The 19,674-nt window shown below is 41.0% G+C and overlaps 2 protein-coding genes across 5 annotated transcripts; one reads left to right on the forward strand and one right to left on the reverse strand.

Moving 5' to 3' along the window:
- The first annotated feature begins 77 nt into the window (after positions 1-77).
- On the forward strand, positions 78-7,597 carry LOC5506678. 3 transcript variants are annotated; one of them, XM_048728546.1, is made up of 10 exons: positions 79-410; positions 493-530; positions 808-913; positions 1,412-1,501; positions 2,785-2,838; positions 3,263-3,346; positions 3,456-3,548; positions 4,111-5,739; positions 6,025-6,159; positions 6,735-7,597. In XM_048728546.1, exons 3-10 carry the CDS (start codon positions 850-852, stop codon positions 7,190-7,192), a joined length of 2,607 nt encoding a protein of 868 aa, XP_048584503.1. In that variant the 5' UTR covers positions 79-410; positions 493-530; positions 808-849; the 3' UTR covers positions 7,193-7,597. The 3 variants fall into 3 exon arrangements, with proteins under 3 accessions (XP_048584504.1, XP_048584503.1, XP_048584502.1); XM_048728545.1 differs by lacking the exon at positions 493-530 and having other exon boundaries at positions 80-410; XM_048728547.1 differs by lacking the exons at positions 493-530; positions 2,785-2,838 and having other exon boundaries at positions 78-410.
- A 2,964-nt stretch (positions 7,598-10,561) lies between these two features.
- On the reverse strand, positions 10,562-19,663 carry LOC5506666 (protrudin). 2 transcript variants are annotated; one of them, XM_032375106.2, is made up of 14 exons: positions 19,326-19,663; positions 17,586-17,653; positions 16,494-16,627; positions 16,200-16,258; positions 15,909-15,968; positions 15,769-15,804; positions 15,156-15,268; positions 14,726-14,859; positions 14,415-14,480; positions 14,083-14,104; positions 13,724-13,795; positions 13,466-13,515; positions 12,254-12,335; positions 10,562-11,762 (listed from the first exon to the last, which is right to left on the reverse strand). In XM_032375106.2, the coding sequence occupies exons 1-14, from the start codon at positions 19,505-19,507 to the stop codon at positions 11,659-11,661; spliced, it is 1,182 nt and encodes a 393-aa protein (XP_032230997.2). In that variant the 5' UTR covers positions 19,508-19,663; the 3' UTR covers positions 10,562-11,658. The 2 variants fall into 2 exon arrangements, with proteins under 2 accessions (XP_032230997.2, XP_032230996.2); XM_032375105.2 differs by having other exon boundaries at positions 13,724-13,813.
- Between the last annotated feature and the right edge of the window lie 11 nt (positions 19,664-19,674).

Raw genomic sequence — 19,674 nt, forward strand, 5'->3', positions numbered from 1 at the left:
TGCCTATCAATTCAATTCAAAATGACGTCATATAACCGCCAAAAAAAATATCTATTTAAAATAGATCGCCCAAGAAAAAACTGGGGACGGACGAGTTTGGTCATAACACACTAACTGTAATTTACCACCTTTGATTTGCGCTAACATTTTTCGACGGGCGTCCCTGCTTTTTAGAATATCGGACCCAAAGAATTGAAGATTGGTGCCCTGAGACACAAACAATAAAACACTGATGTCGGGTCGTATTAGGTCATTGACTCCAATAGTGCCAAATTCATTAATTTTTCATCACAACACAGATTTTCTACTTTGCTGACGAAAAATATGGTGCCGTAAAACTACTGAAAATGTCTTTCTCTTGCCCCACATTTAATGAATTCGCGCGAAACCTCAAATGGAACTGTGTAAAGGTAAGCTTGGATGCAAAATATCTAACTGCCAAAGAGTGTTTCCATCCATCCCGTTATGATGATCTCGATGAACTCATTCCAGCCAAAGAAGCAAGAGAATTATAGAATGGAATATTATGTGTATGTATCCGTTGCTCTTATAAACAATATTTGTTGTCCTTTTGCCTATATTGAATTGTCTTGAGTTTTTGATTCAACTGATCCTTAGAGGTATAATTGCCACGCATCGCCACCGGTTGAATGAGAATTGACATAGCACATACTTTAGACTTCAACTTATGTCACTTATAGGCTACGTTATTAAAACAACTTACAAAAAAAACATTTTAAAAACACAGAAATTGAGAATCAAATTAAGATTTGTTTGATTTGAAAATGCTATACGATCTTCCCCAAGCCGCTTCCTCGTCTGTGAGATGAGTAAAAGGCAGTTCGCCTGATGACCATGAGACTTCACGGGATCACGCTTCTACTGGTGCTTGTGATGTACAACACGACGCAAGGTATACGCAAGCAAACAACACATAAAGTCCTTGCAGTTTCTGTGTTTCTTGGCCCAGAAATAGCACGTAGGCAAATGCAGTCCTATTGTAGCCATCCTTGCACGCCTGGGGTATGAGAGGGCTGGACCCTAGCGCGCTAGGATGAGTTCTAACCTCCTAGCTGGTAGACGCTCGTTTCTATATTACGTTCTGTCGTGCACTATCGAGGGTTTTCTCTCGGTAGCGCGTGCGCGATGAGATAACACCTCTGCTATCAGGTTATCCTTGTTTGTAGTTTTTATTTAAAGAAGTAACAGCAAGGAATACTTGTCGAACACAATCCTGGTCAAACATGATCTTGTTTCTGGGTTAGACGGTTAGGGAGTCGGTTAAAAAAGCTGCACAGGGGCGAAATAGAAACAACACTCATAAATCTCGGTATTAGTATTTAAAGCTTGGTTCAATGAAAACCTTGCTCATAATCCTTGTTAAAGATTTCGTGTTTTGTGCCTTTTCAAGGGAAAGCAGCTACTGGAGTCAGTAAAAACAGTGCACGGTCTGTGCTAGAGGGAATAACACCAGACGAGCTACGTCCCAAGGCTTCTGACGGTAAGGATAGCAAGAAAGCCGTAGCAGGTCAATAATATAGAATATCAGGCTCTGAGCATGCAAAACCGGTTTTCTATAGTTTAGAGCTTGTACCTTCCAGCACGTGATCGCGAACTCGATAACTGAGTGAATACTGATGGTGAATCAGACCCGTAGCCAGGATTCTGAGCGGGAGGGTTCGTTTACCCATTAAGCGGAGCTTTTTCGCTTCGGAAGCTCGCCCTAGCAAGCAGTGATACTCAATTTTCCTATATTAGAGTGGACCTTCCAGTCGAGTTTGGTGGTTTATCCGAACCCACCCACCCCCCCCCCCCCCCCCCCCCCCCTGGCTACGGGCCTGTGAACCCTGGTGCTTCAACCCATCAGCATTCTCAGAAATAAGGGACATTAGCCAGCGGTTTCTCTGGGCTCACATTTTGCTAGGCAAAATGGAATAACAGCGGTATCACAAATAAAAACGAGATTCCGGCCAGCACAGGGGCTTCCCTTTTGTTGTTACACTAGAAGTTTTTAATCAGGTTGACTAAAATTCCAAATAAAAGTAGTATTAGCGGTATTTAAACGTGCAAGGGGCATCTCTGATTTAATACGTCCAATGATAATGGAAGTGCGGCAGTCTTGCTGAGGTTGAAAAACATCATATGCGCAAATTAAAAATTAAAAATGTATTTTAGAAAGGCTTTATGGTTCCCCTGTGTCTATCCCAGAAACCCGTGGGGCCGTTTAAAAACAAAATGGAGAACGGAAGAACGGAGAGAAGTTGTTCTTGCGGAGCGCACCGTTTTCCTTGCTTCAGTCTTTATCTTAAAGACAACAATAATGGTTCCTGAACGACTTTTTTTATGCCCGATTTCAATGAAATTACAGAGAATGTATGGATGATTGTATGCTCTCAAGCGAACAAAAGTGCAATGTCCAAGGAACAATTATAGAGCTTTCTCTGGCATCGTTTGAACGGAAAGTGTATCCCTCGAATGGCAAGGGTTATTTTTCGAGTCCTGCATCGTGAGCCCATAATCTCTGAAACGAGAGAATTTGATAAATTGTGATGTCTCCCCACATTTCCTTATAATAAACGGCAACTGTTTTGACATTGTATGTGCACTATTACGTATGCGTGGCGGCCGTGTTGTCTCTTATTTCTGGGAATGTCTCGGATCTATCTCCAAAACGCTGATGAGAATTATCCCCCCCCCTTTCCATTTCCCTGGCTGGCCGAGAACACACCCATTCTACTTTTAATATAAATCTGGTAGAGATCGAAAAGTGCGATCATTTTGCAGCTGCGTCAGGGAGTAAGAAGCATCAGGTGTACTCCAGTCAGGATGTCATGCCAGGTATTTCGCTTTTACACACTTTTAGCTGATCTAATGACAGTCACGCGATGTATAACAATAAATGCTACCAATGCGCCGGTGACGAATAATATCGCGTAATTTAATATGTCTATTTGTTTGTCATGAGCAGAGAAAAAATTATAATGATAAAGTTTGCACGAGAAGAGAATGCATATGTTCTATATTACAATGCAAATCATATAACGCAATGCATGTCCGTTAATGCAATGCGTATTATATTATGGCACAATACAATTCAAGATACGCAATGCATATTCAGTAAAACAGCACATTTTATGTAACACATGTCCTGTAGCATGATGCATGTAGTGTAACGCAATGCATGTTCTGTAACTCAGGGAATGTATATATGTCCTATAGCATGATGCATGTAGTGTAACGCAATGCATGTTCTGTAACTCAGGTAATGTTAACATTGCGGGAGGGGCATCGCACTTATTCAACCTCTCACCAAAAGATGTCGCCGCGGTATCTGACTTTATGAAAGGTAAGGATAGGCATGTCTATGAATTACACATGCGATCCACCACCACTAGACTCGTGCGACGTTCAATAAGATTTCGAACAAGCACTTACTTTGATTTATCTTTTATCAGATGTTGATAAAAACCGCGGGGTGTTGACTCCAGATCTGATGAAACAGATGGCCAACTTGGAAGAGCTACCTCAAGCGCCAAGTAATAGCCAAGGTAGGTGAGATCAGGAGATAACGTGTAAGCATGTGAGATAGGTACAATCAGCAGTACAGATGGTCAACTTGGTGAAGCTGTCTCAAGCACAAAGCAATAGCCAAGGTAGGTGAGATCAGGAGATAACGGGTAAGCATGTGAGATAGGTACAATCAGCAGTACAAACAGATGGCTAACTTAGAGTAGCTGTCTCAAGCAAAAAGCAATAGCCAAGGTAGGTGACATTAGGAGATAACCGGTAAGCATGTGTGATAGGTACAATGATACAACTTATGTGTGCATGCTAAAAACAACAGCGTGAGACAAGCGATTCTTTCGAAAGACAAACAAACGCATTGGCAATTTAACAGTTCCCAACCCAAGCGTAAGAAGTCGTAAAAATGCCAAACTGTGTACGTCCAACTTTCACTTTTTAAGTCTTAGGCTTACTGCTTGGACAGGGTCCTAGCCGGGGATGGGGCCATAGGCGCACGTGACCACCCCCCCCCCCCTTCCTGTAACGTGCCACACCCACACAGTGTTTATGAGGCCTGCTACAGCGCTGTTGCACAATTTCTTGCAGGTTACGAGAGGAACTTGGGTATCAGTGACTCGGTTGGTATGAGCCCGCAATACAACGTGCCAGATAGAGGAGAGACCGATACGCGTACTTATCAGGACTCCGAGCTTCCTTTCAAAGTGAACGATGAAAAGGCGTACAAAAGCAACGAGAACACGGGAGAACAGACCGATCGCTATCTTAATGACCCCTTGCCTGAATATCACTACAAAGAGACTACTTATGACGTACCAAGTGAGTCGGAAAACACCGTCGGTTACGTTAACCATGGATACGGAAGAGCTGGCGATAAGGAGCCGGATTTAGTGAAGCAGTACAACTCTGAATACGGAGAAGAAAGCGTAGATCCAGAAGGACTCGCGGATTCCTTACAAGATAAGAAGGCTGCCGAGGATCGACTTGTGAATGAACTTGGAAGGAAAGTGCTTTGGAATATCCTCTCGCAGAAACACGCTGAGGAGACTGAGGTAGGTGGCTCGAAGACGCAAAACGGGGTATTAAACGAGGGCGAGAACGCATCGAATGAGGCAGCCCCTACGGTTCAGAACAACGGGCCTGTCACCACCACCCAGGGGGATGGCCTGACTCATTTTGCAGCATCTATTGCCAGGCTCACAGGTAAGGACGATAGTAATGCGGAATTCAAGCCACAGGTATCTCAGGACGCGCAAATACTCTTAGATACTAAGCTAAATGACGAGTCAAAAGAGGCACCCACGAATAAGCCCGATACTGCAGTTATTGGTAAGCTGAACAACAAGCTCCAAGAGGCAGTTAAGTTACTTGTCCCTACATTAAAGGTATCGGGTATTCTAAATCCTCCAAGACCTTCGGAGAAAGTCAGAATTGTCGTGCCAGGGGCAGCTATCGCGGACTCTAAAGCAGCGATAATCCAGAACGAAGACAAGAACGAAGACAAGGACAAGGACGATACAGTAACTTTGAAAATCTCAGGGAAGGGAAAACCTGTAAGCTTTAACGCTGATGCCAGTAAGGATGGCTCTATATTGTTGAAAATACCCAAAAAGTTTTCAGAGGATCTCATTGAAGACGTGGAAAGCAAAAAGAAAAAGGCTGAGTCGAAGAAGCAAATGCCAAGACCAAAAGAGGAAGAAGAGGATGAAGACGACGCAGATTCGAGAGATTTGAAAGGAAAACATCTTCCAAGGCTATCATCCGGGAATTCACCTACGATAAGTAGCTGGGTAATATCAGGCAAGAAAAATGATGTCACCACTGAAAGACCGACAACTCCAGCGATCACTGAAGTGCCCAACGACGCGAATGCGAATCCTCTAGAGAATGCGAACTTGGGTCAGATTGCTGGGCTAACCCAGGCATTGTGGGCTGGGGAGCTTGCTAAAATGAATCAGAATGGTGGAGAAAATGCTCTGCCGTACGCTTATTCGTCAGAGAATTCCAACATGCAGCAGCTCATGTCACTGCTGTCCAACAGACCAGGGGCTCAAGTGGGCAATCCAATGCACGATGGGAAGGGTTCTGCCTCATATGGCAGTGGAGGACACGTGGGAGGTATACCGCTGGCTACCCTGCTGCAGTCATCTAGATTGATGGAAGCCACTGGGATAGCGAGGAATAAGGGAATGCCAGGAAAACCTTCTCAAAAGCCAGGTGGGTTCCAGGCTGATGTGCCTCACAATTCGTTTAACTATTGAACTTGATTGCAGGGAGGAGTGTTCAGTTACTCTGTATTTGCTGAGAGCTGGCGCCAGTTTAGTTTATCTTAATAATGTTCTTTGTAAAATTCCGACTCTACTCGAGGGACAGCCGCTTACCCCCTTCCCCCCCCCCCAACTTTCCCCTTTATACACCTTACGCGGTGCTAGGCATGCCTGTTAATCCCGCAATATGCGAAAAGACTATCACGACTCAGCCAATCATTGATTTGTGTCACAGAGGAGCTGAACTTGTGGTCACCCTGTTCGGTCACATGTGGACATGGGATACAAGCAAGAGCACGGCCTTGCCAGGGACACGAATGCAGCGGGTGCCAGACAGAGAGCAGGAAATGCTACCAAGGTCCCTGCCCAGGTAAATGGGTATTTTTTCCGCTTTGTATGTTATGGTTTACTCCTGAGAGGCTGTTAGCCTCGTTCCCAGGATTCTGTTGACTGAACTCTGTCGTCACGTGTTTCATGCTGTCCCATGACACCTGGAAAACACTAGGACTTATCTTTCCAAAGGCGAATCAACGACTTCAACTGGACAAATTCGTACACAGCTATTTCAAATAAGGTTGCACTCGGAGAATCTATGTGCCGTAACCCGCAGTGCTTCAAATAATAAATAAGCATAAATAAAAACGAACACAGGTTTGGAAAGCTTTTGCGTTCTTGTTTATGTACTTCTTAACGTTCACCCGGCGTTCAGAGACTAGGATTCTGCCATTTATCGTTACCCATGAACAACTGCGGGTTACGATACATTGATTCGCGGGTAACATTCATTTAAATAGGTGTATTATTATTATTATTGGATTGGCAGAAACAAATATTACATTACTTGTTATGCAGTTAATGCTACGCAAAACAAACGAATTACGCGATAAGAAACACTACAAAAAGCATTGCATCATATTTAAGCGCTTTTTCTTTTCTTTTTTTCAGAGGAAATAGCGAAAGCAGGGCTGAAACTGCATAACCAGTTCCGCAGATGGCACAAGACTCCTTCCCTAAAATGGTCTGACAAACTCGCCAAGAAGGCTCAAAAACTTGCTCAAAGCATGGCCGCTGATTCAAACCACACGGATGACGAAGCTTACTCACAAAACGAGCTTCCAGGAGAAAACATCGCTGTGTTTAAGCACGATTACGACATAGCGGCCGAGCGCGCCACGAGGAAATGGTACGAGGAAGTTGAAGGCTACCGCTTTGGGAGCCCTGTGCTTGGCGAGGCAACTAAGCATTTCTCTCAGCTTGTGTGGAAGGGGACGAAGAGCGTCGGGATAGGTGTGGCGAGGGGGGCTAGGGATAGGACTTATGTTGTAGCGCTGTATGATCCACCGGGTAATGTGGAAGGCGCCGAGAAAGACAACATTCACACTCCGGACGACGCGCCAAGCTAGTACGGGACGAATTCATGAGAGATAGGAGAGTACTGAGGCGGAGGTAGGGGGGGGGGGGAGTTGGGGCTGGCCTCCAGAATCGACAAGGAGAACTGGGGGGACAAAGCTGCCCGTGGAAGGCAGGGCAAGAATCAGCTCTGATACACCGTACGATAGTATTTCGCGACATACTGACGGCGCTAGTGCGTCCGTCTTGAAAAGAGACGAATCGATATTGTCCTGGAACGGGGGAGGGGTGGGATTTTTTCACCGCTTTTTGGTCATGACAAAGATCTTGCTGTATTCTTTAAATTTTTTTGGGCGTGATTGGGGGCTTATGAACAAGCTTGTAAAGTGGTCGGGTTAGGACTATGCGAACCAGCGATGCGTGCTGCCAAGATTCAATAATAAAATTGGACAAACAAATATAAAGGAACTTTTACTTTAGGCATGTTTGGTATTTAAGACAGTAAGTATAAAGGTATCTGACTGTTCTAATAACACATTTTCATTTACCCCAGCCTTTTTTCCTGATCTAAATTGCCGCCTCAATATTGCCTATCGTACTAATTCTCGGTCGCCTCTTCAACTTGAAAGCTTTTTATTGGTTGTCTCCGGCTGTGACTAGAGCTATACCTATAGGCCCTATAGTTTGCAAACTGTCCCCACGTCTCCAAAAAAGAGTTTTCAAAGTATTGCAAAATTGACGGTTGTTGAAGAAACAAACGGCTGGCAAAGTTATGCAGTTTGAAAGTGACAGAGCTCCTGCAACTCTCAGAATCATGGAAGAGACTGTAAAGTGAAACTGCACTACTCCTATTGCGTCCAATATAAGGTAGACCGAGATCAACGTGTACGGGACGACAAACAAAACGATAATTCCGACGAACATCTTGGCATCTCCACTGCTGTTGTTGTGATGGGGGAGGATTTATTTGTCCGCGTAAGAGAAATCTTGTAACCGCGACCGCCATGATGACTAGCAGAACATCGGGAATGAGGTATGTGGCAAAGAACCCGCAGATTACCAGTGCTCTCTCTGACGAGGTTTTCGGCACCGGCCGGCACGTGATCGTGTAGTGATCGGAGTCCAGAGTCTCATGGACTCGTTTAACCGAGAAAATAAATAAAAGAGCAAGAATGAGCCCTCCGAGCCAAGTTCCTATCAAAAGCCCTCTTTCAAGGGCCCTCGAAGGGGTTTTCAGCGGGTAAAATATAATAAAACATCTTTAGGCTGCGATGAAAAGCATGTTAAAAATCATCACTGCTCCTAAATAAAACGAAGTAAACCGAAGAGCTCTGCACGAAATATCGCTTGTGTAAAGATTCACTATCAACTGAAAACAGGAAACTATTCCGGCTGATGCCACCGAGTTGAGCAGGTTACAGATTGCTAAGTTCGACAATAAAGTCATCGTAAGGGTTCTGTGCAGAGCTTGTTGAGGACGACGTCTTGCGCGCATGGGAGTCTTGCGTATAACCGCGTACAGCAGAGCGTTGCAGATGGTGCCAAAGAAGAAGAAGGATAAGAAAATGCTGGTGAAAATGATTCTAGTGGAAGCCCTTGGGAAGAAGACGTAAGCTGACGTGCTGTTATTCATGGTCACCGCGGTTTCCATAGTAGTTTCATTAAAACCTGCGAAATAGTTCAATAAGGAAATCTAGATTATACTTGAGATCGACAGAGAGCAAAAATGACATGATAACAAGTTTTAAAACGAGGGGCAATATCAAGAATTCCCAGGCCCTTCGCTGTCCCTCTTTATTCTAATTCGACATTCATTGATTTTTCTACGGGAATTGATAGTCGAAGTCGAAGATTCCTCTTTCCCTGATTGTGAGCGGGCGCATAGCTGTCAAGTCAACCGCATTAGGCGGGTGTCACAATATTTTGGACTTCATCATAAGCCTAATTTTTGTGAGAATGTTCAAACAATCTCTGTTTTTACCCGCATTGGCTTTCTTGGGTTTGTTTTACATATTTACTGTATATCACCTGTTTTCACAAGTGTCCAAGTTGGGTGACAGCTATGCGAGCGAAACTTGAAAAGTTTTTCGTGTTAGCATGGGACCCTGGAGTTAAACAAAAAGCGACTTAACAGTTTACGGAAACAATAATTTTTAAAAAGAGCAAACTTGAAAAAAAAAGTGACTCAAATTAGCAAAGACGAAGAACATTTTGAGCAAGAAGTTAAATAACCAAGGAGCTAGAGCAGCCTGATAATTAGGAGAAGCGATTTAAACAAGCAAGAAATTAAGGAGCGACTTAAAGGTCGTCTTTGACGAATGAAAATAGCTGTATAAAATGGCAACGAAGCTAACAACAACTTAGTAACGAAAGAGCGAACGAGAACAAAATGAAAAAAGCAGCCTAAACTTCAGGAAGTAGCAACGTTCATTGAGAAACAGATTCAAGAATCAACAGTTGGTGTAGTTAACCATAGAGGTACATACCGTTAAAAAGAACTTTTGATCACGAACAATCTTCTGCGGATGAACTGCTTCAAATTAAACATTGAGTTTAGGTAGAGTTTATTTAAACGAATCGGTAATAAATAAGATAATTGAAAGCAAAATTTACTATCTAATTTCTAGCGCGCACATAAGTGATCTCTTCAAGAAACAGTGATAACTCTATGAATAATAAAAGACAACCAGCTCTATTTTTAAGATCTGCGACATCTGCTCAAATCACTAGCAATTGGTATGATAATCTAAACTTTGAATTGCGTCTGTAGCTAGCACGGGGGCAGGGGGGGGGGGGGGGGGGCAGCTACCTCTTTAGAAGAGCAGGAATTTACAAGACATATGAAAAAACAGTGTCTGCCCCCGAAGCAAATAAAAGAAATATCTTAGGCTCTCTCTCCTGGACAAAGTTTTCCAGCTACGGCCTTGATGTCAGGCAATTGTAGAACTCTAAATGTGTATCTACAAAAAGCATAAGTCTTCCAGGCCCTTATATATCATTTCTGTTACAGGAAGAGGGAGATAAAATAAGGATGTGAGTTTATTCTTAATGTTTAGACTCGTCCCTGAAGATACATGGAGGATCCGAGGATGGTTCGGTGAATTCAAGAGAACCACCTTTATAAGCATAATAAATAGTGTTTGCTTTGGGCCAGACAATTGAGGAGATCTTTGGTATAGTTTTAATAAAATGAACCTAACCTTTGAAATATTCTAAACCGGCCATTGAAAAAATTATCTCTAGTCCTACCTTATTACACCTTGACTGCTCTTTTTTTGTATCTCAAATGTATTGCTTTCCGTTTTACCAAACACTTGATAGGTCAATTTACAATCGACCTATTGGCCAGAGTAATTTCTGGTAATTTCTGTGCGTCATTCGTTGCTAACTCGCAATCTATAATTAAAGGCAGCTGGTCTTGCTTTCTTTACGTTTTTGCTTTTTATTCAGAAGAAAAAGACGGAAATAAAAAGGAGATTTATGCGCGTTTTTTTTTTCATTAATAGAGTTTACCCATATTATGTTTTAATGGTATGATTATACTCTCTTGAGACAAGTTGAGTCAGAATAAAGCCATGGGGCTTCTGCGAATAGAGTCATTTTCATTTAGTGAACCTTTAGAGTGGAATCCCACACCCCCCATTTCCTTAACATATAAAAATATAGAAATTCTAGGTATTTCAACTCCCCCACAATCAGACTACAAAAATAAGAACAACTCCAGCAATTAGATCAACAAGCATAAAACCATGAAAATGCCCCCCAAACCTAAAGTATCTAATGGTCCTTCACTCAGCCGAAAGCTCCCTAGTCTCGTCCATGGAACGAAGTTTCTACGAGGATTCTGGAAACAGGTCCATCTCGGAATTTCAAACTCACTCTGCTTTATTTATATTTCATTTCTTTGGACTGTTGCCACGCCTTTTGTGCGCTTTATTCTTCTCTAGACTTGGTAATGGCGACATGGCTTTTCCAAAACGAATTTGCTTTTGTAAATTTTTACATTTAAATATTTTTATTAGCTTTCTAATGAGTATATCACCACTTAGATGTTCCCTCTGGAAAAACGTATCATCATAATCATTATCATTATCAAGATCATATTGAGGTTGTGCCATAATGTGGAACATGTGGTAAATATAGCAGTATACAGTATGACAGAAAACAGTATGGCAGTAAACTGTTGCAGTAAACAGTATGGAAGTATTCAGTATTGCGGTATACAGTATGGAAACTCATCTTGTGATCGTGTGGATCACGTGGAAACCACTTTGCAATCGGTATGCGATCGTCAAGGTATCGATGGCCCCCATGTGGACACCAGCCTTATCTACATAGAAAGCGCCCTGTAAGTTGTTCAAAGGAAATAGAGAGCAAGCGTAGGGCATGACCTCTCGTCCCGATTCTTCGTGCGGTCCATACTACATTTTCTATTTCCTCTGACCACCCCCACAAAAACTTGCTAAACAGAAGAGTAAAGCCGCTGAACTGGTTACTTGTATAGTCTTCAGTTAGCAGGTTACCCTGAATCAACTTCCTCAGGTTTGTCTTCGGAGTACGGGCCCATGAGGTAGTCGTAGCAGGGCTTACAAACCAAGACAGTCTCGGCGTATGCAGCAGGCGCTGTAGAATAACAGATATTCAACAATGATCAATATCATCATTAAGTCAACACTATTCACAGAGTCTGAGGAGAATAAGGTTTTAGTTTAAACATTACGGGGACTAAAACAAATACGAGAAGTATGACCACGCGCCCAATTAATACAGAACATTTTCGAAAAGTTTATATCATGACCAAGTCAAGTTTGTGCTGTTTGTACAATGCTGAATGAGTCAAATGTATGGACTTGCGGCCGGATAGCTTTCAAACTCGAAAATAGGCCTTTGATCGGATTTTTCTTGTTCCTTCACGAATTTGCTTTCTTCAAACAAAGTATATATCCACTTTTTTCCTCTACGTTGTATGACTCATTCTTTGTATTTTTCTATTTGGACTTTCTGGGGCAGCTGTGTAGCATGCAAACGGTGGTCAGTGGTCAAACTAACATAATACTCAGTGTAAGAACTACGCAAACTAACGGCCCTTGCCTTCCATTCTAGCGATATCTTACCTGTAGCACCAAACACTGCCCTCTTCACACGATGAGAACAGCAACGTGAGCAGAAGCCCTCTCCGCAGTGACGGCAGTATTGCTAGAGGAAAACAAACGGGGATTAGATCTACACATAGACGAATGCTACATATCCACAATATGACCTTGCTTACAGAAACCACTAGCTTACCAACCTCTCAGTCAGTCTCCAGTCAATCCCAGCAACTAGTTCGAATATTTTCACTATTGATCACCACCTGTAATTGTCCTATAATTGTCTTGTATCCTAAATTAAAGGTCACACAATAAACTCTAATTATCTTGTGATGTGTATTTATTCAATTTATTTTAGGACAATTACAGGAGGTGATCAATCGTGAAAATATTATTGAGCTAATTACTGGGATTGACTGGAGAGTGGCTGAGAGGTTGGTAAGCCTGTGCAGAAACAGACGTATTGCTTCAAGAAGACAATAGACGTGTTTCGGATCTGAACAGACCCAAGTAACACATCCACAACATGTACTTGCTCATAGTAACAGACGTATTGCTACAATAAGACAACAGATGTGTGTCGAATTTACACAGACATATGTTACAATATACAGTACGCAAAATGTACTCAACACGTGGACATATTAAACATATCGACAACATGTACTTGCTCATAGTAACAGACGTATTGCTACAAGGCAACAAAGTCAAGATATATTATAGACACATACTACAGAATACACTCGCATACCTGTCAACTCTCCCGCATTAGGCGGGAGTCTCAAGATTTTGGACCCCTTCTCCCGCTCTCCCGCGTTAAGCACAAAATCTCCCGCTTTTAGCGATTTTTATCGCTTCCGAAAAATTATTCTAAGCGTAACGCCAGACGAGCGCCGCGGCGCGCTCGTCCGCTTCCGGCTCACGCTCGTTACGCTCAGTGCTCGTTTCCGCTCAGTACGCCCTGGGTCCCAGAGAATGTATACGGCAAACGCCTGCAAGGTTGAACCTATCCTTCCCGCAAAAAAATTAATATACCCCACCCCTCCCCCAAAAAAATTCTCAAGCCTTGAGATTTTCGGAGGTTGACAGGTATGCATTTGCTCACAGTAATAGCAGTATTTCTAAAAGACAACAAACAGACTCAACTCATTGCAATACACTTGCTCACAATGATAGCAATATTTGATGGCCCTAACAAGCCACCATAGTTGCAACCAGTGAACATGTGTTACGCACCCGTTTCTTTAGAATGGACTTAAAAGGAACATTACAAGATGAACAGTTGCCTGCAAAATAAAATAATAAAAGCATATTTCAGACCAAACCAAGACACAGAAGCTGACCGAAGTGAGGGGTTTTTTTCTAATCAAATACTCCATACTCCAAATATAAACAGCACATGTGGTTATGTAGAGATTTTAGTTTTCTTTTTTTACTTTTTTTTTCTGAAAACACTTTTATATTACTCTTCTGCCACCATTGTATGTAACTTACCACTGTTGAACTTTTTCTGCTTCTGCCGATAGTCAACAAGTCTTGAAACCACTGATTTGTACTCAGTAGTCTCTGGTGAGAATTGATAGCCTTTAATGTCAATAAAAAACTATGAACTAACTAGACACATTCTGGCAAAAGTAAAACAGTGAGTGTTGTTTTTCTATCACAGCTAAAGCACAAGCCTCATTTGGGGCACATAACAGGTGAGGGTCTTGCGGCTTTTACTAGAGGAGTTGAATAAACCCAATGTTGACGAGAGGGAGGTCAGGAAAAATTTACTCTACGTGGAACACTGCATTAACCTTAATCATGTTTTTAGGGGGGGGGGGGGGTAACATTGTGTACTCAGTACTTACTCTGAATCTGTAGTGACTCATTCTGAGGAAAAAGTAAAGAAATGTTTTCAGACAATATAAGTGCTATAATGAGAACTAAAATGTTTATGTCTGTCTTTAAAAAGGCTCACTTCACCCAGTAATTCTCTTTTTGTTCCTTTCGTTATATTGAATAAAACACATCTCTGCATACTATAGAGAATTTTGTGTCAATTGATTTTTGATCTTCAAAAATGTTTCAAGTTTGTTGTCATTGTTGTCTTTCATAAAAATATCATATATGAAAGAACACAAGAACACAAAGTTGTCCTAGGTAGAACCAAACATCAAATGTTATGTCTTCCAAGAATCACCGTGTCCTCTTGTTCAGATATATCATCATCTTCATCACCAGTAGTATCACTCTCCTTGGCATCAAACTGTAATGAATGAATTAACGAAACTCAATGCAATTACAATAAATTTTTGTTTCAGCACCTAGCTACCAATAAGTATCCCACTTGGAGGTAGTAACTCTCTTCCTAAGGTAAAAATATTAAATAAGTTCCTTCCCTTACTATATAAATCCCTCTTTACTGCCCCTTGCCACTTAAAATGTTAAATAAGCATCCAGTAAAGGCAATAAAGCTAGTAATTATGGTAAATATATGTCTTAACAACTAACCCATTGTTCTGTGAAGTCAGACGAGCCTTGAAAAGACAGTCTTCTTAAACTCTGCCTGGACCTTGTTGTCATCAGGATGTGATTGCAAAACCTTTTCACTTTACCATGTGCCAGCAAAACATGCCCTCTAAAGACTTAAGAGAAACATAAATTTTTCCATTCATCCATTCAAAAAGTTATTCTGAATGTTTTTGCTTTTCTTGTTTTTTGTTCCTTTTTTTTTTTTAAATCCTTTCTGCCCACAATTTTCCTTGATCACAACACAGTGCCTCATTTCAAATTCTCATTTCCTCATTTCAAATTCTTCTCTTCTTTTCAGATATAGCAAAAACATGTGAAATTCTGCAACTGAAAAACCTCTTGTGGATTGTATACAATATAATCAAGTTAAATAAAGGAATATTACAAATTTATAGAAAGATTAACCAACCTTGATCAAAACCAGAGTTTAGGCAAAATAGTGACAGGACAGTAATAAGCATCACCCATCTCCACGCCATCAGCAACAGGAAAACAATCAATAATAACAAGATCACCAAGCATCTGAATAAAGAATATAATGTTTATAATGACAGTCATAACAAAGAGGGATGGACGGACGGATGGACGTATGGACAGACATGATTGCAGATGTTGTTTGCTTTCCTTCTCCTCACATAGGAGGGCTGACTCAAGGAAATGAATCAGGGACACCTTTTTGTAACCAAAATAGAGTTACACCTATTTAATAAAGGTTGTCAGCGCAAACGCTGAATGGCAATTGCCAAATGAAAGTTCTATGACCGAAAGGTGTTTATGGGTACTAATTATTTGTAAAATTAAAGGTGATAAATAAACTCGAGCCATGCCACAACCCCATATTGGTTATTTTAAATGGATATTCGCATGTTTCATTTTATTCTAAATTTGAAACGAGTATTTTGGGATCCATGGGTCTTTTTGGTCGTAGAACTGCCAATTGTCAATCGCCATTTGCTGTTTGCACTGACAAAGTTTTTGAAATAGGTGTATACATGGACAGAATATAGCAAATAATAACTTACATTATGGATTTTCTGGTATCTTTCCATATAAATACACTAGAAATAAAAATAGCAAATACTCAGGCTAGGGATCTAGGTATATAAAATAGAAAGAGTTTTAGTTGACAATGGATGAAAAATACACTGATTGCAGTCCATACTTGTGAATTTCTTGAAGAATGAGGCATACATCATTACTCAATGATTCTATCTGAGACAGCCTAAAACAACAGAATAACAGCATTCAGTGCTATACAAAACGAAACAGACAATCAATAATCCTATTCTCCTGCCAGCTTTTGTTGGCAACCATTTAGCGGTTCCCATCCCAACCTTAACAAGAGGGTCCACAATTGTTTTTTTGAGATGTGGAATTTAACTTTAGTGATTGGGATACAGGAATTTGAGTAAAATACAAGTGTGATTTGGGATGTCACATGGGTGGTACTCACAGATAGATGCAGTCCTTCAAATCCTCTTTAACTTGTTTCTCCAATGCAAGCCTAGAATTCTGAGCACAAAAATAATTTGCTCTAACACCACAAATGGGTCCAGCATGTTATAATATATATATATGGCATTGATGCAAGTATTGCAAAGAGAGAGAGATAATTATCAGTAATCAACAGTCAGTATATGATGGTGATATGTTATGGTTGCCATTAAAATATATATTGCTAATTATTACTGTTTTGTTTGTGGTAATGGTGATAGTAAGGATGAAATTTATTGAGTAAGAAACTTACCAGCTTGTCTTCAGCCTTTTTCTTGATTAATTTACTCTTGTCCAAGAGTGTACTGTTATGTGTCCCAGCTCTTTGAATACCAGAGCTAACAAGGAGAATGCTGATGTATGCCAATGGGAAAGCCAGAAAACACACTAAAGATAAGGCAAATACATCAAGCAAAACATTGACAATAACTACAGGACATGGGCGACAACTAACAGAGGGTTATGAGATTGAAGATAAAAACCTTATTGAGCCCCCAGGGGCTTGTGTCTCAGAGAGCGGCGGCTAAATTGGGGGGGAGATGGGGTCAAAATCTGGTCTTTCACCGCTGCACATGTCAGCATCGAATGGGTTCTCATCTTGGTCAGTGCGAGTATTAGCAATTGTTATGGGCAAGATCGTGATACAAAATAAACTGCTTTGACATGCTTTGCATATTTGATAAAAAAAGGGGGGGGGGGCTTAAAAGAAGGCCGACCCAATTAAAAGTTATGGTCCTAGATGATTGGCTTAATGGAGAGAGAAAGAGGGAGGAGGCTTAGTTAATTTTTAATGGTATCATCCCATTGTCCCCAAAAAGAAAAAAATACTGAGTAACTTTAGAGTGGTCAATTTAACTATGCCATGGTGCATTGCCATACAAGTAGCTTAACCCTGATGAAAAACCTAATTCATCAACAGAATAAAAGAAAAATAGGGGGAATTTGTGTGGATTTTGGGACCACTACTGTTATTTGGCATCTCTGTGGAAATAATGACTTATGCCCCTGAGGACTACAATATTAAAAATTGAATATTAATGGTAAAGTTTGATTCCCTCTAATATATAACAAAAAGCAAAATATCAATACAAGCATCATTCACGTATAAAAGATACAGTAACTTCCCCATCTCAAGTATATTCTTTCATATAATGTAATATTCTACCTTAAATAGACAGGACCACAAAAAAATATAATCAGATCTTATTTTGCTTTCCAAAAAAAGGAATCTTGGTGGAAAAATACCAAACTTGTCTATGTCACTGACAATAGAATAATTAAATTTGAATATTTAAATTTGAATTTAAATATTCTATACGCTTTCCCCCATTATTGTGATACCCACCAGGTGATATAAAGGCAAGGTAGCTACAGATGATAAACCACACAAATGACGTCTTTGGGGACTGCCAGCTGGAACAAAATATGTCATAACCATCAAACGGATGTAAAACTGCATTAACACAGGGTCTGTTCCATCTTGGTTGGGTTACTTCATAGAACAATCTCACTGTTCACATGGAAACGGTCCCATTTTAACAGGTTGACAATTAATGTAATAACCACAACTTTAAAAACGAATTCCAATTGTTCTTGAACCAAAGACAACAAATCTGATGATAAGTTATCCGAGGGTCAGGGGGGGTGCAACAAACCTAATCGAAATTTGTTTCTAAATTTTTGCTTATTTTTATTAAATTATTAGGCATCAACATGTTATCAAGGTGTTGGAAGTTAAACTACATTAAGCGATAGCTGTTGTATTTAGTGCTGATCTGTTATTTAATTAAGCGTCAGTATTACATACAGTAAAGCAGATTTTTTATTACTTTTAGCTTAAATGGTTATACACACAACGGAGAACAATAAATGCACCTATCAATGTTAGGCCGGTGGGAGGAGGTGTAGCAAGGGGTGGGGATTTGACATTTTTGCAATTTTTTCAGTCATACCCTTGGGCCAAATTTTGGAGCCAAATTTTGAGAAATATCCTTACCCCGGCTATATTATTATATATATAACATGTGATTTCTTTTTTATGGATGCGCTGAATAGTGTAAAACAGAATAGTGTAAAAATCTGCAAACATTCTCACATCCGAGAATAACAAATAAATACAGTTAAGAAGCAATCAAGCATCTACAGCTTGCACAACACCTAACATAAATACAGTATGCCAGTCCGTGGGTCACATACAGTATGCCAGTCCATGGGTCACATACAGTATGCCAGTCCGTGGGTCACATACAGTATGCCAGTCCGTGGGTCACATACAGTATGCCAGTCCGTGGGTCACATACAGTATGCCAGTCCGTGGGTCACATACAGTATGCCAGTCCGTGGGTCACATACAGTATGCCAGTCCAGTATGCCAGTCCGAGGGTCACATAAGTGGGCACTAGATCAATAGATCCCTACCCAAGGGAGCACCGCAGAATGTGTTTAAAACCACTTTGTTATGCAACACCCCATGTGTGTTTGTTTCGTATGGGGATTCATCAGTTGGGGGTGTGGGGCTTGCATTACTAAGTGGATTAAGTTTGTCAACAGGGCCTTTGTTTGTTTCATCGGTTACTGACAGCCCGAAGATATCGGATACCTGTAGTGTTGGCACGAGTGCCGATGAAAGATGCCCAAAGTGCATTGCGAGCTTTAGAGAGGCAAGAAAACTCTATTTCTTTGGAAAGAATTCAGGCATTATACGAACAAATACCCTGTTAACAAACATAATCCACTTCATAATCCGAGCCCTCCAACCCCCTTACACAACAAACACACATGACGCGTTTATTTTTGTAATGATATCAATCGCGCATTAAATAGGAATACATTATGCTGTGCTCCCTTGCATTCAAAAAACTGCCTTGACTTCAATACCTCTCTCACAGAACCTCTCACTGAATAAACATTAACGTCAAAATCCCTACCCACGGGCCAGGTTAACTGTTCAAACCCCAACCCCTTGCCGCAACCCCCCCCCCCCCCCCCCCACCGGCTTAACCTTGATAGGTGGATTAAACTCAGTTTGCATCCAAGATGGCCGCTTATGTCTGACAAAATCAAAAACTTGTCCTAGGTACTTTACCTGAATACTAGCACTATTCTGCGATACAGATCCACCCATGAGGAGCAAAGAAGCTTTAGTTTACGGTGTGTGTGTACAAATTCTCCGATATCAAACTTGACCGTACGAGTTTTCTCTCGGGAGTCATTATCGGAAGTCTCGTCAGCTTTTTCATCGGTTCTTCTTGTGTCTTTTTCACACATCCTAATATGTGTGTTGTATAGTTATAGTACAATTCATCTTGATTTGGCTCGCCGGTTTTCAAGGCATTTCATCCGTTATTCAAGGTAAAAATGATTAAAAACGCCATCAAATCAAGAACTTTCGGGGTGGGATCGTTTTTTTTGGCACATCAATACAAACATGTAAC

Source organism: Nematostella vectensis, chromosome 6, assembly GCF_932526225.1.
Source record: "Nematostella vectensis chromosome 6, jaNemVect1.1, whole genome shotgun sequence".
NCBI lineage: Eukaryota > Metazoa > Cnidaria > Anthozoa > Actiniaria > Edwardsiidae > Nematostella > Nematostella vectensis.